Below are 18,635 nucleotides of genomic sequence, written 5' to 3'. Positions count from 1 at the left end.
CTGTCAGGCATTCCCTTGGCCGCAAGAGCCTCTCGGTAGATGCTGCAGTGTAACCAAGTGGCGTTGGGAGCAACTGTTTGCATGCGCGTTACCACTCCACTATGTCTCCCTGTCATGGCTTTTGTGCCATCAGTACAGAAACCAACACATCTTGACCACCAAAGTCCATTTGATGTCATAAAGCTGTCCAGTACTTTAAAATGATCCTCTCCTGTTGTCCTGGTTTCCAGTGGTTTGCAGAAGAGGATGTCTTCCTTAATCACGGGATCATTCCTATGAAAACAGTAGTAAACCTAATGAGACTCTCAAGAGAACGTTCTCTAAAGTACTTTGAATGTTTATTGTTAGCTGGGAAGGAATGAGATTTATTGATGGTTTCAACTTTATTTTGAAAACCAGAATCATTATCCACCTACTTAAGCCCTCAAAGACCAATGAAGATTGTTAACCGAATATCTTTAAAAGCAACTGTTTGCAGTTGACGTCACTTACTCCAATTAGCTACATTTGAACTAGATATCTTCTTGATAAAGTAATTCCAGATGTAGTAACACGCCGAATGGAGTGGACACTTCTTTAAAGAGCTAGCTTTTTTCCAACAGTTTTATCAAGTACTGTTTTATGAGGGTGGAACTGAAGTCCTGAAATAGTGTAGTCTTGCTAACAAGACAGACATTGCTAACAAGACAGACATTTAGCAGGCTGAAATGAAAAGGAAATAGCAGCACACTGTGACTCCAATGCCATACATTTAATTACAACCAAGATTTGGACAGCAGGCTGCCTTCATCACATTGTAAGCAGAGCAGAAGGCAACAGGGACTGCAGAGACCAGTTGCTTCCTGTCTGAAAGCAAAGTGACTATCTATCTATTTAGATGAATTATTTCCTCCCCTGGAGATAGTAATAAAAATTAGAACATCAGTGATTATGATCTCTCTCTCTCTCTCTCTCTCTCTCTCTCTCTCTCTCTCTATCTCTCTCTCTCTCTCTCTCTCTCTCTCTCTCTCTCTCTCTCTCTCCTCTTGCCTCTATTTCTTGTTCCATTATCTTGGGTGTAGTGACTGACTGATTATGATATCTCTCTCTCTCTCTCTCTCTTTTCCTCTCTTTTTCTCCTTCTCTGTCTCTCACCCCCTCGCTCTCTACCCCTCTTCCCTCTCTCTCCTCCTCCTCTCTTTCTGAAGAGGAGTGATAATTCCCTGCTTCCCTCTCCATTATTGACCAATCCACTTTGCCGGGAACAATAAGAATGACCCTTAGCCTCCTGGCTTAGAAAATACTTGCCCCAGGTTCAAGGTTTGAGTACTAAGGATATGTGTTTTAATGGCACAGTCGTACCATTGTTGATCATCAAGTGATACACTTTTCTTGGAAAGCGCATTACAGTTCAGGATGGAATGTGGAGGATATGTGACTTCATGTTTTCTCTTACAATTATTTTCCAGCCTTGTCCCAGATCGGTTTGTGCTGTTGTAGCCAACCCCTATGATGGTTGTTACATTTTGACGTGACGAGGATCATAGGAGATGGCTAGTTGTTGACTCTCCTTTAGGAGGGATCCTCCTGACTGTGTTTCTCTCTGTCCAGCCCGCAGAGAACAATGACGCAGCAACAGAGCCCCCGGTGAGCCAGGAGGAGAAGAAGGGGGCAGGAGGCCCACGACACTTGGACCCAGCTGGGCTAGAGGACTGGGAGCAGGGGTCCCCCACACAAGACCACCTGGAGAGGAGAGGAGGAAGAGACAGAGCAGGTGAGACCTGAAACATCACACCTTTCCATCCTCGTTTTCTTGAAATGTTTCTGTAAAGAATTGTTTGGGTACCTAACTCGACTCCATTGCCACCTCTTGCCTTGACGACCTGAAACACTTAATCTGTCCATTGTCTACGACTGTCAGTCTGTATCCACACACAGCCTGTGTGTGTGTGTCCACAAACCCTCGCCTGCCAGTCTAAACAGGGCCTCACCTAACCTGTCTGGTTTGTCCCACCTGGAATATAAATATCCATGTTCTGGTCTGCTGCTTGTTCCAGTATCCATGATGGCAGGGTTTCAGGTGTCCTTTCAGTGACATTAAAAAGCAACTTGGTCGAACACTCAATCACCTCGTGAATGACACCTGGCCTGTTGACAAATACTCTAATATTCTTAGGACTTCATTTCTACCACCCACTTGTCTTGAACACAACATCTTGTACTACGTTCATGTGTGTTTCCCCTCCATTACGTCCCTGCTTGTAGGCGTATGTGTTCAGCTGTACCTAAAATAGACACTTATCTGATCAGTCATGTGAGATAATATGAGCAGGTGTGTTATCAGATGGGAGTCACCGGAAGCTTCCTGAAGCTTGGGATTTAGCCGGTAATGAACCACCTCCCTGTATCTGCACTGTTAGCACTGATAGGACGATATAGGACCTAATCTGACCAATGGGAGGATCAGGGCCCAGTTATCCCCGTTAATGGACCGTGTAGGAAAACTGGGATCAGTTTGTGGGCATGCTTGCGTACGTGTGAGTGTGTTTGTGTGTCAGAGTAGGGAGGCTGGCGTGGGGAGGCTGCGTGGCCAACCGTTTCCAGATGGGGAAAATGGATGCAAAATGTTGAGGGAAAACCCCACTATTGGTTACAGACAGCCATTCTTGGTTGATTTAGCTCTGAAAAGGTTTGCGTGCGTTCCCATTTTCCTTGAGTGCAATCAAACAAAAGGAGCTTTGTAGCTGGATGTGGGATCGGGGTGGGGGGTGGGGGGGGTTAGTGGTAGAGTAGTGGGGTGGGGGTGGGGGGTGGGGGGGTTAGTGGTAGAGTAGAGTGTGTACCATGTGGCTGAAACCAAATCAAACCAAACCGCTAACTGGTGTGCAGAGCAGAGCATGACTTTTGTTCGTGTGTGTGCGTGCATGCGTACCGTGTGTGTGCGTGCGTGTGAGACAGACAGAGGAGGAAGCTGTCGGCAATGTTTATCTGTAATGGCCAAATGCAGCCAAGTATTATCTTAGCCCAGGCCTCCCACAGGAGAACCAGAGTGCTGAAATGCATCGTTCATAATCCATGAATGGAGTGGTGGTCGAGCTGGGTGGTTGTTGTTCGTGCCACTCCTATGGTATTTTTCAGGTCCATTGCAAGCCTGCGTTCAAATTTGAGTGTTTGCCTGAGCCTGTCTGGAGTGGGACAGATGGGCGGGACTATATGCATTTTTGGGATTATTCCATTGGTTCCTTTGCCCCAGGAAAATATGTCAAATACTACTGCTGCTGCCATGATGGTCTGGTTGGTATGGTAGGGGTCAGTGTCATGTTTCCATCCCGTGCTGTGACTGTGGTGGGGATGGAGTGGAGGAGGAGGAAGAGAGGAAGCCCTGCTCTCATTGGCCCTGAATGTGTGTGTGTGTGTGTGTGTGTGTGTGTGTGTGTGTGTGTGTGTGTGTGTGTGTGTGTGTGTGTGTGTGTGTGTGTGTGTGTGTGTGTGTGTGTGTGTGTGTGTGTGTGCGTGTGTGTGTGTGTGCGCTCTGGTTTTGTGGGGTTCAGACAGAGGCACAGGGAGAAGCAGGAGGATAGGAGAAGAGATCACCAAGCGGGCATCTGGTAGACATTAGAAACAAGATGCCTTCTAGTGGCTTCACAGGAATCACAGGACGGTGCCAGCAGCAGCTAAACCACATGCAGACAGAGGAGAGACTCTCTCCTTCTTCTCTTCTTCTTCCCTGCTTCCTTTCATTTCACTTCCTGATCCCCGTTCGTCTCTGATCTCCTGTGCTCCGCTTCTTCCTGCCTTTTCTTCCTCTTTTTCCAAACGTTCGTCTTCCTCTCTATCCACTCCCTCTGTTGTATCTCACTTCCTCAAAGGTCTAATTCATCTCCAGTCTCTTCCCACAGGCCAGGACCCTTGGTAATATTTCCCCCCGCGTCTCAAGGGGTCACGAGAAGTAAAGTGAACCCAACGTGATCCCTAGGTCTCCCTTTCCCCTCCCCACTGCCCCCCACCCAAACATCCAGTTCCAGTGTTTGATAGTAGTAGCTGACTGATGGATGTCCTTATGTGTGGATAGGGGCTACCCCTCTCTCCTGTTTTATGATGTTGTCTTTGTCAGGGACAAATGCTTAAACCCACAACAACAGGAAGAGGAAGTGAACCGGTAATCATGGCAAAGTGCTCAAAGTTGACCTGTAACCATGGTAAAGTGCACGCACACACACACGCACGCACGCACGCACACACACACACACACACACACACACACACACACACACACACACACACACACACACACACACACACACACACACACACACACACACACACACACACACACACACAAACACACACACACACACACACACACACACACACACACACACACACACACACACACACACACACACACACACACACACACACACACACACACACACACACACACACACACACACACACACACAGCTCCATAACCTCAAGTCCAGCAGAACAGACATAGTGAAGACATATAGGACATACGTAGTCCTAGTTATGTCGTTATATTAGTCTGCACAACAGCATAATGGTATCGGAATTGATGTTGGAGAGTTACAGTGTGTTACTGTTCTCTTCCCAGGTTTGTCATAAACATGTCGGCTACAGAGCCATTGAATACGTACTGACTAGTATCAAGCCACATTACCATGCCACAGTACCAATAGACATTTTGTCAACAGTAGTTTGGAGGCTTTGCTGTAAGAGTGGCACAGTAAAATGCCCTCTGGGCTACAAAGTACTTGAAACATCTGGGCCCTCTGTTGTCTTTCATCTCAGCGGTCCTCTCTGCTTTTAATATGGTAGATGATATGATACTATGGCAATAGTCTCAGCCGCCCTGCATCACATTACAGTACAGTACATTTCAACATGCCCCTGGATGGAATGTCATAACAATGACGAGTCAGAAGGGACAGAACAGATCAAAGTAAGACAGCTAGAATAGCCCGTGGATTGTAGACATAAAATGATGTCTGTTGTGCCGTGACGGTACACATCAGCAAACACCTTTTGACCTACTTTGAGAATAGTTTGTTCTTCTCTCAGTCGTCTCTCATGGCAGACTGAGCTAGCTAGCGCATGCAGTATTTGGTACTGTGTGACGGGATTAGTCGAACGAGAGGCCACACAAGGCCATGCGCGGTCACGCTTCTTCTGAGGACATAGTGAAAGTGAAACATTCATTTGCCGTATTCCCTGACAGTACAGCGTATACACAGAAAATAGCCAAGTTGACGTTTCTCATTGTGTATGACTTCTCTATTAAGTTCCGTAACAAAACAGGCACCAGTAGCACAAATAGAATGCACATGGGGAGTTTCTTAGGGATTTTGGTACACTGGGGAAGAGGGGGAAATGCACCAATCACCTCACAGTCCTCAAGCAGGGTAATCTGACAGTCCATGTCACAACAGGTGATCCCACCGATATTGTTCCTGCTTTTCTCCCCTATGAATAGTGTGTAAATAGTATTCTTGTCGTCTCTTTGTATCTCTTGGTATCAATTTTATGCATTCTACATTGAAATACATGTTGTAAAAGTATATCAAAGATATAGTTTATATTTGAGATTCTTCAAAGTAGCGACCCTTTGCCTTGATGAAAACTTTATACACTCGGGCCATTCTCTCAACCAGCTTCACCTGGAATGCTTTTCCAACAGTCTTGAAGGAGTTCCCAAATATGCTGAGCACATGTTGGCTGCTTTTCCTTCACTCTGCAGTCCAACTCATCCCAAACCATCTCAATTGGGTTGAGGTCAGGTGATTGTGGAGGCCAAGTCATCTGATGCAGCAGTCCATCACTCTCCTTCATGGTCAAATAGCCCTTACACAGCCTGGAGGTGTGTTGAGTCATTGTCCGGTTGAAAAACAAATGACATTCCCACTAAGTTACAGGTCTGTGAGAGCCAGAAATCTTGCTTGTGAGTAGGTGACCAAATACTTATTTTCCACCATAACTTGCAAATAAATTCATAAAAAATCCTACAATGTGATTTTCTGGATTTTTTTTCTCATTTTGTCTGTCATAGTTGAAGTGTACCTATGATGACAATTACAGGCCTCTCTCATCTTTTTAAGTGGGATAACTTGCACAATTGGTGGCTGACTAAATACTTTTTTGCCCCACTGTACATCACACGGCGGTTGGAACCAAAAATCTCAAATGTGGACTCATCAGACTAAAGGATAGATTTCCTCCGGTCTAATGTCCATTGCTCCTGTTTCTTTGCCCAAGCAAGTCTCTTCTTCTGATTACTGTCCTTTAGTAGTGGTTTCACGCAGCCTCCTCTGAACAGCTGATGTTGAGATGTGTCTGTTACTTGAACTTCGTGAAGCATTTAGTTGGGTTGCAATTTCTGAGGCTGGTAACTCTAATAAACTCTGGGTCTTCCTTTCCTGTGGCGGTCTTCATGAGAGCCAGTTTCATCATTGTCACGCCTTGTCTCTGGTGCTCGAGGGCGCCAGGTGACCCATCATTACGCACACCTGTCACCATCATTACGCTCATCAGCACTTCATTGGACTCACCTGGACTCCTTCACTTTGTTGATTGCCCCCTCTATATCTGTCTGTTACTCAGTTTGTTCCTAGTGTCAGCATTATTGTCGTTATGTTTTCCCTGTCCAGAGACTGTCCTTGTTTGTTTCATGTTGGTTATTTATTCACTCCCTGTACTTGCTTCCCATCTCCCAGCTCCAGTCCTCACAATCACAGTGCTTGATGGTTTTTGCGACTTGAAGAAACTTTGAAAGTTCTTGAAATTTTCAGGATTTACTGACCTTTATGTCTGAAAGTAATGATGGACTGTCGCTTCTCTTTGCTTATTTGAGCTGTTCTTGCCATACTATGAACTTGGTCTTTTACCAAATAGGGCCATCTTCTGAATACCACCCCTACCTTGTCACAACACAACTGATTGGCTCAAACACATTATAAGGTTGCCTATAAGACTACAAATAGGCCTAGGTCTAATATTTATAACCTGTGCTTCACACTTCATGTGTGGCCAACGTTATGCGGCTGAACGTTTGAACAGTGTTAAGCTAGTGCTGACTCCTTCATTGAGATGTCATAGTTCTGATTTAAGCCCTTGCCACATTCATCAGACTCACACACAGCTGGGATGAATGTACACTACACAGCCAAGCTACACATACACACAGAGAGGGAGTGTTCACTCTGTTCCATCGGACTGCGCAATACACTGTCTCGTCAGCCCAGCCAGGCAATTTATAAACTTGATCTCCACTATAAAAGCATCTAGACATTATCTCACATTTCTTTTAAACTAACATTTAGTTTTCAACTAAATGTATAAACTTTGCTGTCTGTCTCTCTGACATATCCATTATTTGAATATGTTGGTAACCCGTTGTTTAAAGGCTTATATAAGTTATAATGCCCTCGAAGCCGGTGTTTGGAGGATATATTGGCACGGTTTGCCCGCCCTTGGCTTCGTCTCAGGCCTAACAACAGCCGTGCCAATATATCTTCCAAACACCGACTTCTTGGGCATTATAACTTAAATAAGCCTTTGATTCAGGCAGGGTCAGGGAATAGGGGGCACATCTGACTGTTGATAGTTTCCAGGTCCAAACAGCAGGTTCCATGGAAAAAAGCAGCATGATTGAGAGGTGGGAGGTGGATGGATACTGTTGAAAGGTGGGAGGTGGATGGATACTGTTGAGAGGTGGGAGGTGGATGGATACTGTTGAGAGGTGGGAGGTGGATGGATACTGTTGAGAGGTGGGAGGTGGATAGATACTGTCGAGAGGTGGGAGGCGGATGGATACTGTTGAGAGGTGGGTGGTAGATGGCTACTGTTGAGAGGTGGGAGGTGGATAGATACTGTTGAGAGGTGGGAGGTGGATGGATACTGTTGAGAGGCTGGAGGTGGATGGATACTGTTGAGAGGTGGGAGGTGGATAGATACTGTTGAAAGGTGGGAGGTGGATGGATACTGTTGAGAGGCTGGAGGTGGATGGATACTGTTGAGAGGTGGGAGGTGGATAGATACTGTTGAAAGGTGGGAGATGGATGGATACTGTTGAGAGGTGGGAGGTGGATGGATACTGTTGAGAGGTGGGAGGTGGATGGATACTGTTGAGAGGTGGGAGGTGGATGGATACTGTTGAGAGGTGGGAGGTGGATGGATACTGTTGAGAGGTGGGAGGTGGATGGATACTGTTGAGAGGTGGGAGGTGGATGGATACTGTTGAGAGGTGGGAGGCGGATGGATACTGTTGAGAGGTGGGAGGTGGATGGATACTGCCAGGGAGGGATAGATAGGGCAATCTGATTGTAATGTGGTGGTGTGTATGTTGTAGCTGTACAGTGAGGGAGGCACGGATGGAAAAGGACACACACACACTCCTCCCCCCAGACAACCATGGACATGCACTCCGTCTGCAGGTGGGTGTGCTCTGTGTGTGTGTTCTGTGTGCTCTCAGTGCGTGTGTGTGTGAGAGAGAGAGAGTGTGCTACTCTGTTCCTGTTTCTGCTCTGTGCTCTGTTCCCTTCTCTCTGGAGCCGCCCCATACTGCAGCGGTGTTGCACAGGATACACACAGACACACACACAGTGGTGAAGAACAGGACAGGCAGACAGGTCGATAAACAGAGCAGCACCCCTACAGACAAAAGAGCCACGTACGGGCCACGTGCGTGTGCACACACACACACACACACACACACACGCGTGCGCGCAAACACACACGTGCATGCACACACACACACACACACACACACACACACACACACACACACACACACACACACACACACACACACACACACACACACACACACACACACACACACACACACACACACACACATACACACACACAGGCCAGAACACAGGCCAGAACACAAAAATAACCTCCCCCTGAGACACTCAGACTAGAGACTACTTACTGCCTAGTGCCAATTTGCCCAGGGCCGGACTAATGAATTTGGGGCCCCGGGGCACCTACATTCCTGCAATGCTATACATTTTGCCATAGGGCAGAGAGAAAAATGTGCTTCTCATCTCATGCTATTCTTCATTATTTGCCATGAGGATTAGATAATGATTTTGCTGTTTTAAAGATAATTTCCTGCTATTCTACACATTTTGCCATGAGGCTAAGAGAAAATGCAGGAGCACATGAGTGCTTGAGTTTGCCTTAATTGGTGTGTGAGAAGAGAAAGAGAGAGAGACAGAGAGAGAGAGAGAGGGGGGGGATGGAGAGAGGGAAGGGGGAGATAGGGTAGTGAGAGAAACTGGGATAGTAGGGAGGGAGAAAGTGACAGGAATAGATGTAGAGGGACAGGGGGTACGGGTGGGAGCAGGGAGAGAGGGAAGTGTAGAGCGAGAGTAAAATATGAAATCTGTGAATAATAAGGCACATCTCTTGGACGGCATTCAACAGGGGAACGAGAGAGTGATGTGTGAGAACGAGAGAGAGAGAGAGGGAGAGAGAATTTAATGTGCGGCTGGGGGAGAGGGAACGTGATCTGAATATAACCAACTGCATTCTGCCTGATTTCACATCCAGTAGGGTTCACTTTTCTCCCGGGAAACCCGGTATTTCCCGCCAAAACCCGGAAGTGCCATTGAAAAGCATTCAATACATTTCATGAGCCCTACCTTAACGACATTTAATGAGCCCTGCATTAACAGCATTTATTGAGCCCTGCATTAACGACATTTAATGAGCCCTGCATTAACGACATTTAATGAGCCCTGCATTAACAACATTTAATGAGCCCTGCATTAACAACATTTAATGAGCCCTGCATTAACAACATTTAATGAGCCCTGCATTGACAACATTTAATGAGCCCTGCATTAATAACGTCATTTAATGAGCCCTGCATTAACGTCATTTAATGAGCCCTGCATTAACTTCATTTAATGAGCCCTGCATTAACGTCATTTAATGAGCCCTGCATTAATGCCATTTAATGAGCCCTGCATTAACGTCATTTAATGAGCCCTGCATTAACGGCATTTAATGAGCCCTGCATTAACAACATTTAATGAGCCCTGCATTAACGTCATTTAATGAGCCCTGCATTAACGTCATTTAATGAGTCCTGCATTAACGTCATTTAATGAGCCCTGCATTAACAACATTTAATGAGCCCTGCATTAACGTCATTTAATGAGCCCTGCATTAGCAACATTTAATGAGCCCTGCATTAACGTAATTTAATGAGCCCTGCATTAACGCCATTTAATGAGCCCTGCATTAACAACATTTAATGAGCCCTGCATTAACAACATTTAATGAGCCCTGCATTAATGACATTTAATGAGCCCTGCATTTAACGCCATTTAATGAGCCCTGCATTAACAACATTTAATGAGCCCTGCATTAACGCCATTTAATGAGCCCTGCATTAACGCCATTTAATGAGCCCTGCATTAACAACATTTAATGAGCCCTGCATTAATGACATTTAATGAGCCCTGCATTAACAACATTTAATGAGCCCTGCATTAATGACATTTAATGAGCCCTGCATTAACAACATTTAATGAGCCCTGCATTAACAACATTTAATGAGCCCTGCATTTATGACATTTAATGAGCCCTGTATTAACAACATTTAATGAGCCCTGCATTAACAACATTTAATGAGCCCAAGCCCAAAAATGCTCAAATGATTGTGCCGTTATCCAATATGATAAAGGCTACTGCACATTACGAATGACAGAAAAACATAAAAACCCATAGATGCAGTTTAGCTATATGCTCTCTTGGTTAAATAAATGAAACTAGCTCCAGTAGGCAACATTGTTTGAGAGTGAACTGTATTACTGTACTGTATTGTATTATACTGTATGATATGGGCCGGAATTACGCACATCGTTCAAACCATGATAAAACAGAGAGATAACATGTAATTCTGGTGCAGCACATGCAGCCTACAAAGTTAAAAGTATAGGCTGATTTAATTTTGAAATATAATAGGGACTATTTGTATAATTAGTGGGCTGACGAATATGTACCGTTCATAATATTTCCCCTAATGTTATTAGCCTACCTCCTCTTTCTCTCTCTCTTATTGTTTCTTCATTTCTTCCCCGCTTTCAACAGTTAAATGAAATACGTTTTGTTGTCCTTATCTTCATCACAGCGGAGGCTGCTGAGGGGAGGACGGATCATAATAATGGCTGGAACGGCGTCAATGGAATGGCATCAACAACATGGAAACTAAGTGCTTGATGTATTTGATACCATTCCACCCATTCCCCTCCAGCCGTTACCACGAGCCTGTCCTCCCCAATTAAGATGCCACCAACCTCCTGTGCATCATCATTCTAATGACATCCTTGAATAATACAGGACTAGAATTAGGTGCAGGCTTTCACTTCTCTTCAGGAGGTTTGAAAGGCTATGGGTGGGTCTGAATAAATACAGTGCCTTGCGAAAGTATTCGGCCCCCTTGAACTTTGCGACCTTTTGCCACATTTCAGGCTTCAAACATGAAGATATAAAACTGTATTTTTTTGTGAAGAATAAACAACAAGTGAGACACAATCATGAAGTGGAACGACATTTATTGGATATTTCAATTTTTTTTAACAAATCAAAAACTGAAAAATTGGGCGTGCAAAATTATTCAGCCCCCTTAAGTTAATACTTTGTAGCGCCACCTTTTGCTGCGATTACAGCTGTAAGTCGCTTGGGGTATGTCTCTATCAGTTTTGCATATCGAGAGACTGAATTTTTTTCCCATTCCTCCTTGCAAAACAGCTCGAGCTCAGTGAGGTTGGATGGAGAGCATTTGTGAACAGCAGTTTTCAGTTCTTTCCACAGATTCTCGATTGGATTCAGGTCTGGACTTTGACTTGGCCATTCTAACACCTGGATATGTTTATTTTTGAACCATTCCATTGTAGATTTTGCTTTATGTTTTGGATCATTGTCTTGTTGGAAGACAAATCTCCGTCCAAGTCTCAGGTCTTATGCAGACTCCATCAGGTTTTCTTCCAGAATGGTCCTGTATTTGGCTCCATCCATCTTCCCAACAATTTTAACCATCTTCCCTGTCCCTGCTGAAGAAAAGCAGGCCCAAACCATGATGCTGCCACCACCATGTTTGACAGTGGGGATGGTGTGTTCAGCTGTGTTGCTTTTACGCCAAACATAACGTTTTGCATTGTTGCCAAAAAGTTCAATTTTGGTTTCATCTGACCAGAGCACCTTCTTCCACATGTTTGGTGTGTCTCCCAGGTGGCTTGTGGCAAACTTTAAACAACACTTTTTATGGATATCTTTAAGAAATGGCTTTCTTCTTGCCACTCTTCCATAAAGGCCAGATTTGTGCAATATATGACTGATTGTTGTCCTATGGACAGAGTCTCCCACCTCAGCTGTAGATCTCTGCAGTTCATCCAGAGTAATCATGGGCCTCTTGGCTGCATCTCTGATCAGTCTTCTCCTTGTATGAGCTGAAAGTTTAGAGGGACGGCCAGGTCTTGGTAGATTTGCAGTGGTCTGATACTCCTTCCATTTCAATATTATCGCTTGCACAGTGCTCCTTGGGATGTTTAAAGCTTGGGAAATCTTTTTGTATCCAAATCCGGCTTTAAACTTCTTCACAACAGTTTCTCGGACCTGCCTGGTGTGTTCCTTGTTCTTCATGATGCTCTCTGAGCTTTTAACGGGCCTCTGAGACTATCACAGTGCAGGTGCATTTATACGGAGACTTGATTACACACAGGTGGATTGTATTTATCATCATTAGTCATTTAGGTCAACATTGGATCATTCAGAGATCCTCACTGAACTTCTGGAGAGAGTTTGCTGCACTGAAAGTAAAGGGGCTGAATAATTTTGCACGCCCAATTTTTCAGTTTTTGATTTGTTAAAAAAGTTTGAAATATCCAATAAATGTCATTCCACTTCATGATTGTGTCCCACTTGTTGTTGATTCTTCACAAAAAAATACAGTTTTATATCTTTATGTTTGAAGCCTGAAATGTGGCAAAAGGTCGCAAAGTTCAAGGGGGCCGAATACTTTCGCAAGGCACTGTAACTGCTATGGCCTACTGCCATCGCGCGTTCGCTCTTCATTCAAACTACCTGTGAGTCTTATTGACTGCTGTATTTACATTCAGAAAAAAAGAGCTTGCGTCCCTCTTTGAATAGTCTATTGGTATAAGAAATGCTAAAAAAAAAAATTGGTCCAGCAAGCTATTCTAGTCTAGCGTTTCCTGCATGGGACTCCAAGAGCTAAGGAGCAGTTTTTTTTAAGGAGGCCAGAGGAGCACAGGTGCTTGGGTATTGTGCAAGAGACCGGGGCTATAAGCTAGAACCTTATTATGCCTAACCCATCACTAATTAGCTAAATACAAGACTAATATTACATTTAATGTATTACCTGGAAGAGGTAGGCTAGGACATCTATACATGGTACAGTATATTAATCTAGAACAGGATTGTCTATTTCGGATGCAATTTGAATGGAGTTGATGGAGAGGGAGAAAGACTGAGTGCACTGATGTAAAGCAACGATATTCGAGTGATAGGCTGTTTTAAAACTCTGCAGCTGCAATTAAAAAAAAAATGGAATCTTTACAATTAAAAAACAAGGAGACCCCCGATGCGGATGGGTAAATTAGACGTGCATTCGGTCTTTGTATTAGGGTAAATACAGGCCTGCCTGTCACAAGACAAAAAGTTACCATGATGCGATAGATGACAGGTCTACATGCATTGTGAAATGTGCTCCATACTGAGATGGGCTGTCTGTCCCCACACTGAGTGTTGATGATTCATCATGCGGAGGCCGTAGAGAAGCCACATTTAGCCACTGCTTATAATTTAACAGTTCCATTTCACGCCATGCTGTTCGTATAAATAATTGATTATAATTTACCCGTTTCTCGTAGTTATTTATCCCGGGAAAAGGGAGTGGTTTTGTGCCGTAAATCCCGGTAAATCTCGGTAACAGGGTTCCCGCCATTCAAACCTACTCTCCAGTGATTGGTGAGAAATTCATGTATGCATGTATGCCTTTGCCTATGTGAGATTGCAGTACAGATGTAGCATCTTAATTTTATCACTCTTTTGTTGCTGAGAATTTTCCTGCCCACCTGGGAATGCCAAACTGTACAATATTCAAAGTTTAAAAAGGATTCTAAAGTTTGTCATTTTTACTTTAAAATATCAGACTTGATTTGCCCTACCGAAAAATGAATCAACCCCTAAAAGAAAAATGTCCATGAATTATAATTTCCTGTTGCTGTAGGATTATTTTCCTGCTCTAGTAAACTGGCTCAAATTAAGATCCTACAGCTGTACACGTGATACATGTTTAAAGACATGCCACATTACAGACACGGAACATACAAAGCACCGCTTGACATTTCTCTGGAGGCGGGAAACCTGTATCGCTGAGTCACTTCCTCCTAACTGGAATCTACATCCCCGGGCGGTAAGGATGCCTTCTCCCTCTCAGACTCAGCTTCTACGGAAAAGACAGACAACCAGACATTCCATATGAGGACTGTAGGTGTGTACTCCCGTATGTACAATATCTACAGTATGTGGCTGTATATTCCAGCATGTGCATTTATAGATTTCCCCATTTTCCATGACCATGCACGGGGTGCTGAGCCAGCTTCTTCTAGGCATCTGTGTTTATGCTTGACGATGTGTGTGAGGATTAATCATGTTTAGTGTGTGTGTGTTGGGGGAGGTGAGGGTGATATAGAGGAAGGAGGAAAGGAGAGAGAAGATGTCTGGGTGTTCACCTCACCTCCCCCTCCTTTCCCTCCCGCACCATCCCCTTCGTCCTTCCCTCTTTTTCCTGGAAACACGCGGCCCAGTGATGGAGAGCTAGTCTTCCATGCTTCCACTGACATTCACGACTCTTCACACACAGCTCTCAGGCCAATGTCAAAGTTCACCAGGTCCAGAAGTGTGTTTAGTGACTGTGGAGAGAACGATAGGAGGCTAAACTGAACTGGGATCTGGTGAGGCGACATGGAGGCTGGCTCATTGCCCTGGTCTAAACTCCCCCTTCTGGTCCACTGGTATAAGTACAATAGTTGGGCAATACTCTTTTCAACACATTTGCTTTTCAGATGAATCTCGTTACAGAGACAAAGGCGGAGAGATTTTTTTTTAAAGCGTGCACAAACACAGAAAGACGAAGACGAGGAGAAAGAGAGGGAGAGCGGCGGTCTGTGATCTCACAGTGGTTGGCCAGGGCTTTGTGTAACCTGGCTGAGAGCTGATATGTACTGAGAGATATGTACTGTAGTTGTAGCTGGGAAATGGTATGTACTGAGAAATATGTACTGTAGTTGTAGCTGGGAGATGGTATGTACTGAGAGATATGTACTGTAGTTGTAGCTGGGAGATGGTATGTACTGAGAGATATGTACTGTAGTTGTAGCTGGGATATGGTATGTACTGAGAGATATGTACTGTAATTGTAGCTGGGAGATGATATGTACTGAGATATATGTACTGTAGTTGTAGCTGGGAGATGGTATGTACTGAGAGATATGTACTGTAGTTGTAGCTGGGACATGGTATGTACTGAGAGATAAGTACTGTAGTTGTAGCTGGGAGATGATATGTACTGAGATATATGTACTGTAGTTGTAGCTGGGAGATGGTATGTACTGAGAGATAAGTACTGTAGTTGTAGCTGGGAGATGATATGTACTGAGAGATAAGTACTGTAGTTGTAGCTGGGAGATGGTATGTGGACTTTACTGGGGCTGTAGCTGGATGGCTCTTTTCTATTACATGTGATCTGCTTGGATGTTGTCTGCTGATGCTCTGATGTTCACACAGACACATTGCAAAGTGTGTGAGAGAGAAAGTGTGAGTGAGAGAAAGTGTGAGTGAGAGAGAGTGTGAGTGAGAGAGACAGGGAGAGAGAGAGAGAGAGAGAGAGAGAGAGAGAGAGAGAGAGAGAGAGAGAGAGAGTAGGTGAGTGAGAGAGTAGGTGAGTGAGAGAGTGAGTGAATCAATCAAATGTATTTATAAAGCCCTTTTTACATCAGCTGATGTCACAAAGTGCTGTACAGAAACCCAGCCTAAAACCCCAAACAGCAAGCAATGTAGGTGTAGAAGCACGGTGGCTAGGAAAAACTCTCTAGAATGGTCAGAACCGAGGAAGAAACCTAGAGAGGAGCCAGGCTAGGAGGGGTGGCCAGTCCTCTTCTGGCTGTGCCAGGTGTAGATTATAACAGTACATGGCCAAGATGTTCAAACGTTCATAGATGACCAGCAGGGTCAAATAATAATAATCACAGTGGTTGTAGAGGGTGCAACAGGACAGCACCTCAGGAGTAAATGTCAATTGGCTTTTCATAGCCGATCATTCAGAGCTGGAGACAGCAGGTGAGGTTTAGAGAGAGAGTCGAAAACAGCAGGTCCGGAACAAGGTACCGCATCCGGTGAACAGGTCAGGGTTCCATAGCCACAGGCAGAACAGTTGAAACTGGAGCAGCAGCACAACCAGGTGGACTGGGGACAGCAAGGAGTCATCAGGCCAGGTAGTCCCGAGGCACTGTCCTAGAGCTCAGGTCCCCCTGAGAGAAGAGAGAGGGAAAGAGAGAGGAAAAGAGAGTGAGAGAATTTGAGGGAGCATACTTAAATTCACACAGGACACCAGATAAGAAATACACCAGATATAACAGACAGACCCTAGCCCCCCAACACATAAACTATTGCAGCATAAATACTGGAGGCTGAGACAGGAGGGGTCAGGAGACACTGTGGCCCTGTCCGACGATACCCCCGGACAGGGCCAAACAGGCAGGATATAACCCCACCCACTTTGCCAAAGCACAGCCCCCACACCACTAGAGGGATACTTTCAACCACCATCCTGAGACAAGGCTGAGTATAGTCCAAGAAGACCTCCCCCACAGCACGAACCCGTACTGAGAGAGAGAGAGAGAGAGAGAGAGAGAGAAAGAGAGAGAGAGAGAGAGAGAGAGAGAGAGAGAGAGAGAGAGAGAGAGAGAGAGAGAGAGAGGCTGTGGTGTGTGGCATCAGACTAACGCATGTTGAAGCAGCTAGGGATAGGATGTTGGAACCATGCCAAAACAGAGGAGATCAAAGAGGAAAAGCCAGAGAGGAGAGGAGGGACCTGGGAACTCCTGTTGTTTGATGACTGGTCCGGGTGTATTCTGTGACGAGGGTTGTTGTGTGCCAGTCGGTAACCACGCTTCTCTGGTTCCCCTGGTCCCCCCCCCCCCCCCCCTCCCCCGATTCCCTGGGAGAGGAACCTGAGCTGGTTCTGTGACGCTGCTGAGATTGGTGTCCAAAACGTACTGGGAGTAGGATGACAGTGGGATGAGCTCATACTAAATCTGCTGAGTCATGGAGAGCCCGAAGTAAAGATGGCCTGGTATATTTCGTTGGCGCAACAAGCGTGACAGTGAGTCAGCTACCTTTGGAGCCGTACAGTATTCCCTGTCACCAAGTACCAAGTCATGTGCTGCTATATCGATGGCCGCTAAGGTTTCACACAAGGACATATGGACACGTGCAGTCTGAGGTAATACCAAGACATACCAAGGTAACCTCTCGTCAAAATACTAATTTATTCAAGCTTAGGTTTAACAACTACCGTTTCCTAACCTCTCAGCCAGGTTTCCTCGCACCCGATGATTTCATCGACAAGGAACAAAGATTTTACAAGTCAGAGGCGGGTTAAACAAATGCAGTTTATCCTCTCACCCCCATCCATGTAAGGTCAAATGTGGAGTTTGGTAAGGACCAATGAGGTGGACTCGAATCAACGCAGAACAAAGCGAAAGTTGGTCAGCGCCAACTGTCCAAAAGAATCTCTTCTCCAGCTAAAGGAATGGGTCTGTTCCAGTGTTCAGCCTGAGTCTCAGACCTAGTTGAGTGGGTGGCCTGTGGTAGAGAGAGAGGTTTCCATGGACCGTTAGTGACGGCTACCTCTGGGGTCTACCCCTCACAGTAAGACAATCAGGCTCGCGCCTGTCTTCAAGCTTGTCTTCGGCACTCTATTGTACAGTCATTCTGCTCATGTCACACACACACACGCACGCACACACACGCACGCACGCATGCACGCACGCACAAAGAGAACAATGCCAACATTGTGAAATTGGAGCCTGGAGCTCCATTTAAGAGAGAGAGCTCTGTCTCCCTGTTGGCCCCTCTATCATAAACTAACGACAGGATCCAGTCAATATCCAGACAACAAGCCTGTGTGTGTGTGTGTGTGTGTGTGTGTGTGTGTGTGTGTGTGTGTGTGTGTGTGTGTGTGTGTGTGTGTGTGTGAATGAATGAATGCACAATGAATGCACGATGAAAGGATTTGAACGTCAGACTGGCTGCGTTACTAGTGTTACCAGTTTGGATTTCTGTACTAAGTCACCACATACCAAATAAACAGTAGACCCAGTTTCAGAAGTGTTTGAACCCAGGTCTGATATACAGTGCCTTACGAAAGTTTTCGGCCCCCTTGAACTTTGCGACCTTTTGCCACATTTCAGGCTTCAAACATAAAGATATAAAACTGTATTTTTTTTGTGAAGAATCAACAACAAGTGGGACACAATCATGAAGTGGAACGACATTTATTGGATATTTCAAACTTTTTTAACAAATCAAAAACTGAA

At 45.1% G+C, this 18,635-nt stretch overlaps 1 protein-coding gene across 3 annotated transcripts in view; it reads left to right on the top strand.

The window, feature by feature from the left end:
• arhgef25a (Rho guanine nucleotide exchange factor (GEF) 25a) overlaps positions 1-18,635 on the top strand; it is a 128,441-nt gene that overhangs the window by 20,605 nt on the left and 89,201 nt on the right. For all 3 annotated transcript variants that reach the window (XM_036946876.1, XM_036946875.1, XM_036946874.1), the window contains exon 2: positions 1,591-1,753. In XM_036946876.1, the coding sequence (XP_036802771.1) occupies positions 1,591-1,753 (163 nt within the window). The remainder of the gene's footprint in view (positions 1-1,590; positions 1,754-18,635) is intronic.

Source organism: Oncorhynchus mykiss, chromosome 16, assembly GCF_013265735.2.
Source record: "Oncorhynchus mykiss isolate Arlee chromosome 16, USDA_OmykA_1.1, whole genome shotgun sequence".
NCBI lineage: Eukaryota > Metazoa > Chordata > Actinopteri > Salmoniformes > Salmonidae > Oncorhynchus > Oncorhynchus mykiss.
Note: the sequence above shows the minus strand (reverse complement) of the source record. Positions and strands in the feature narration are given on the sequence as shown.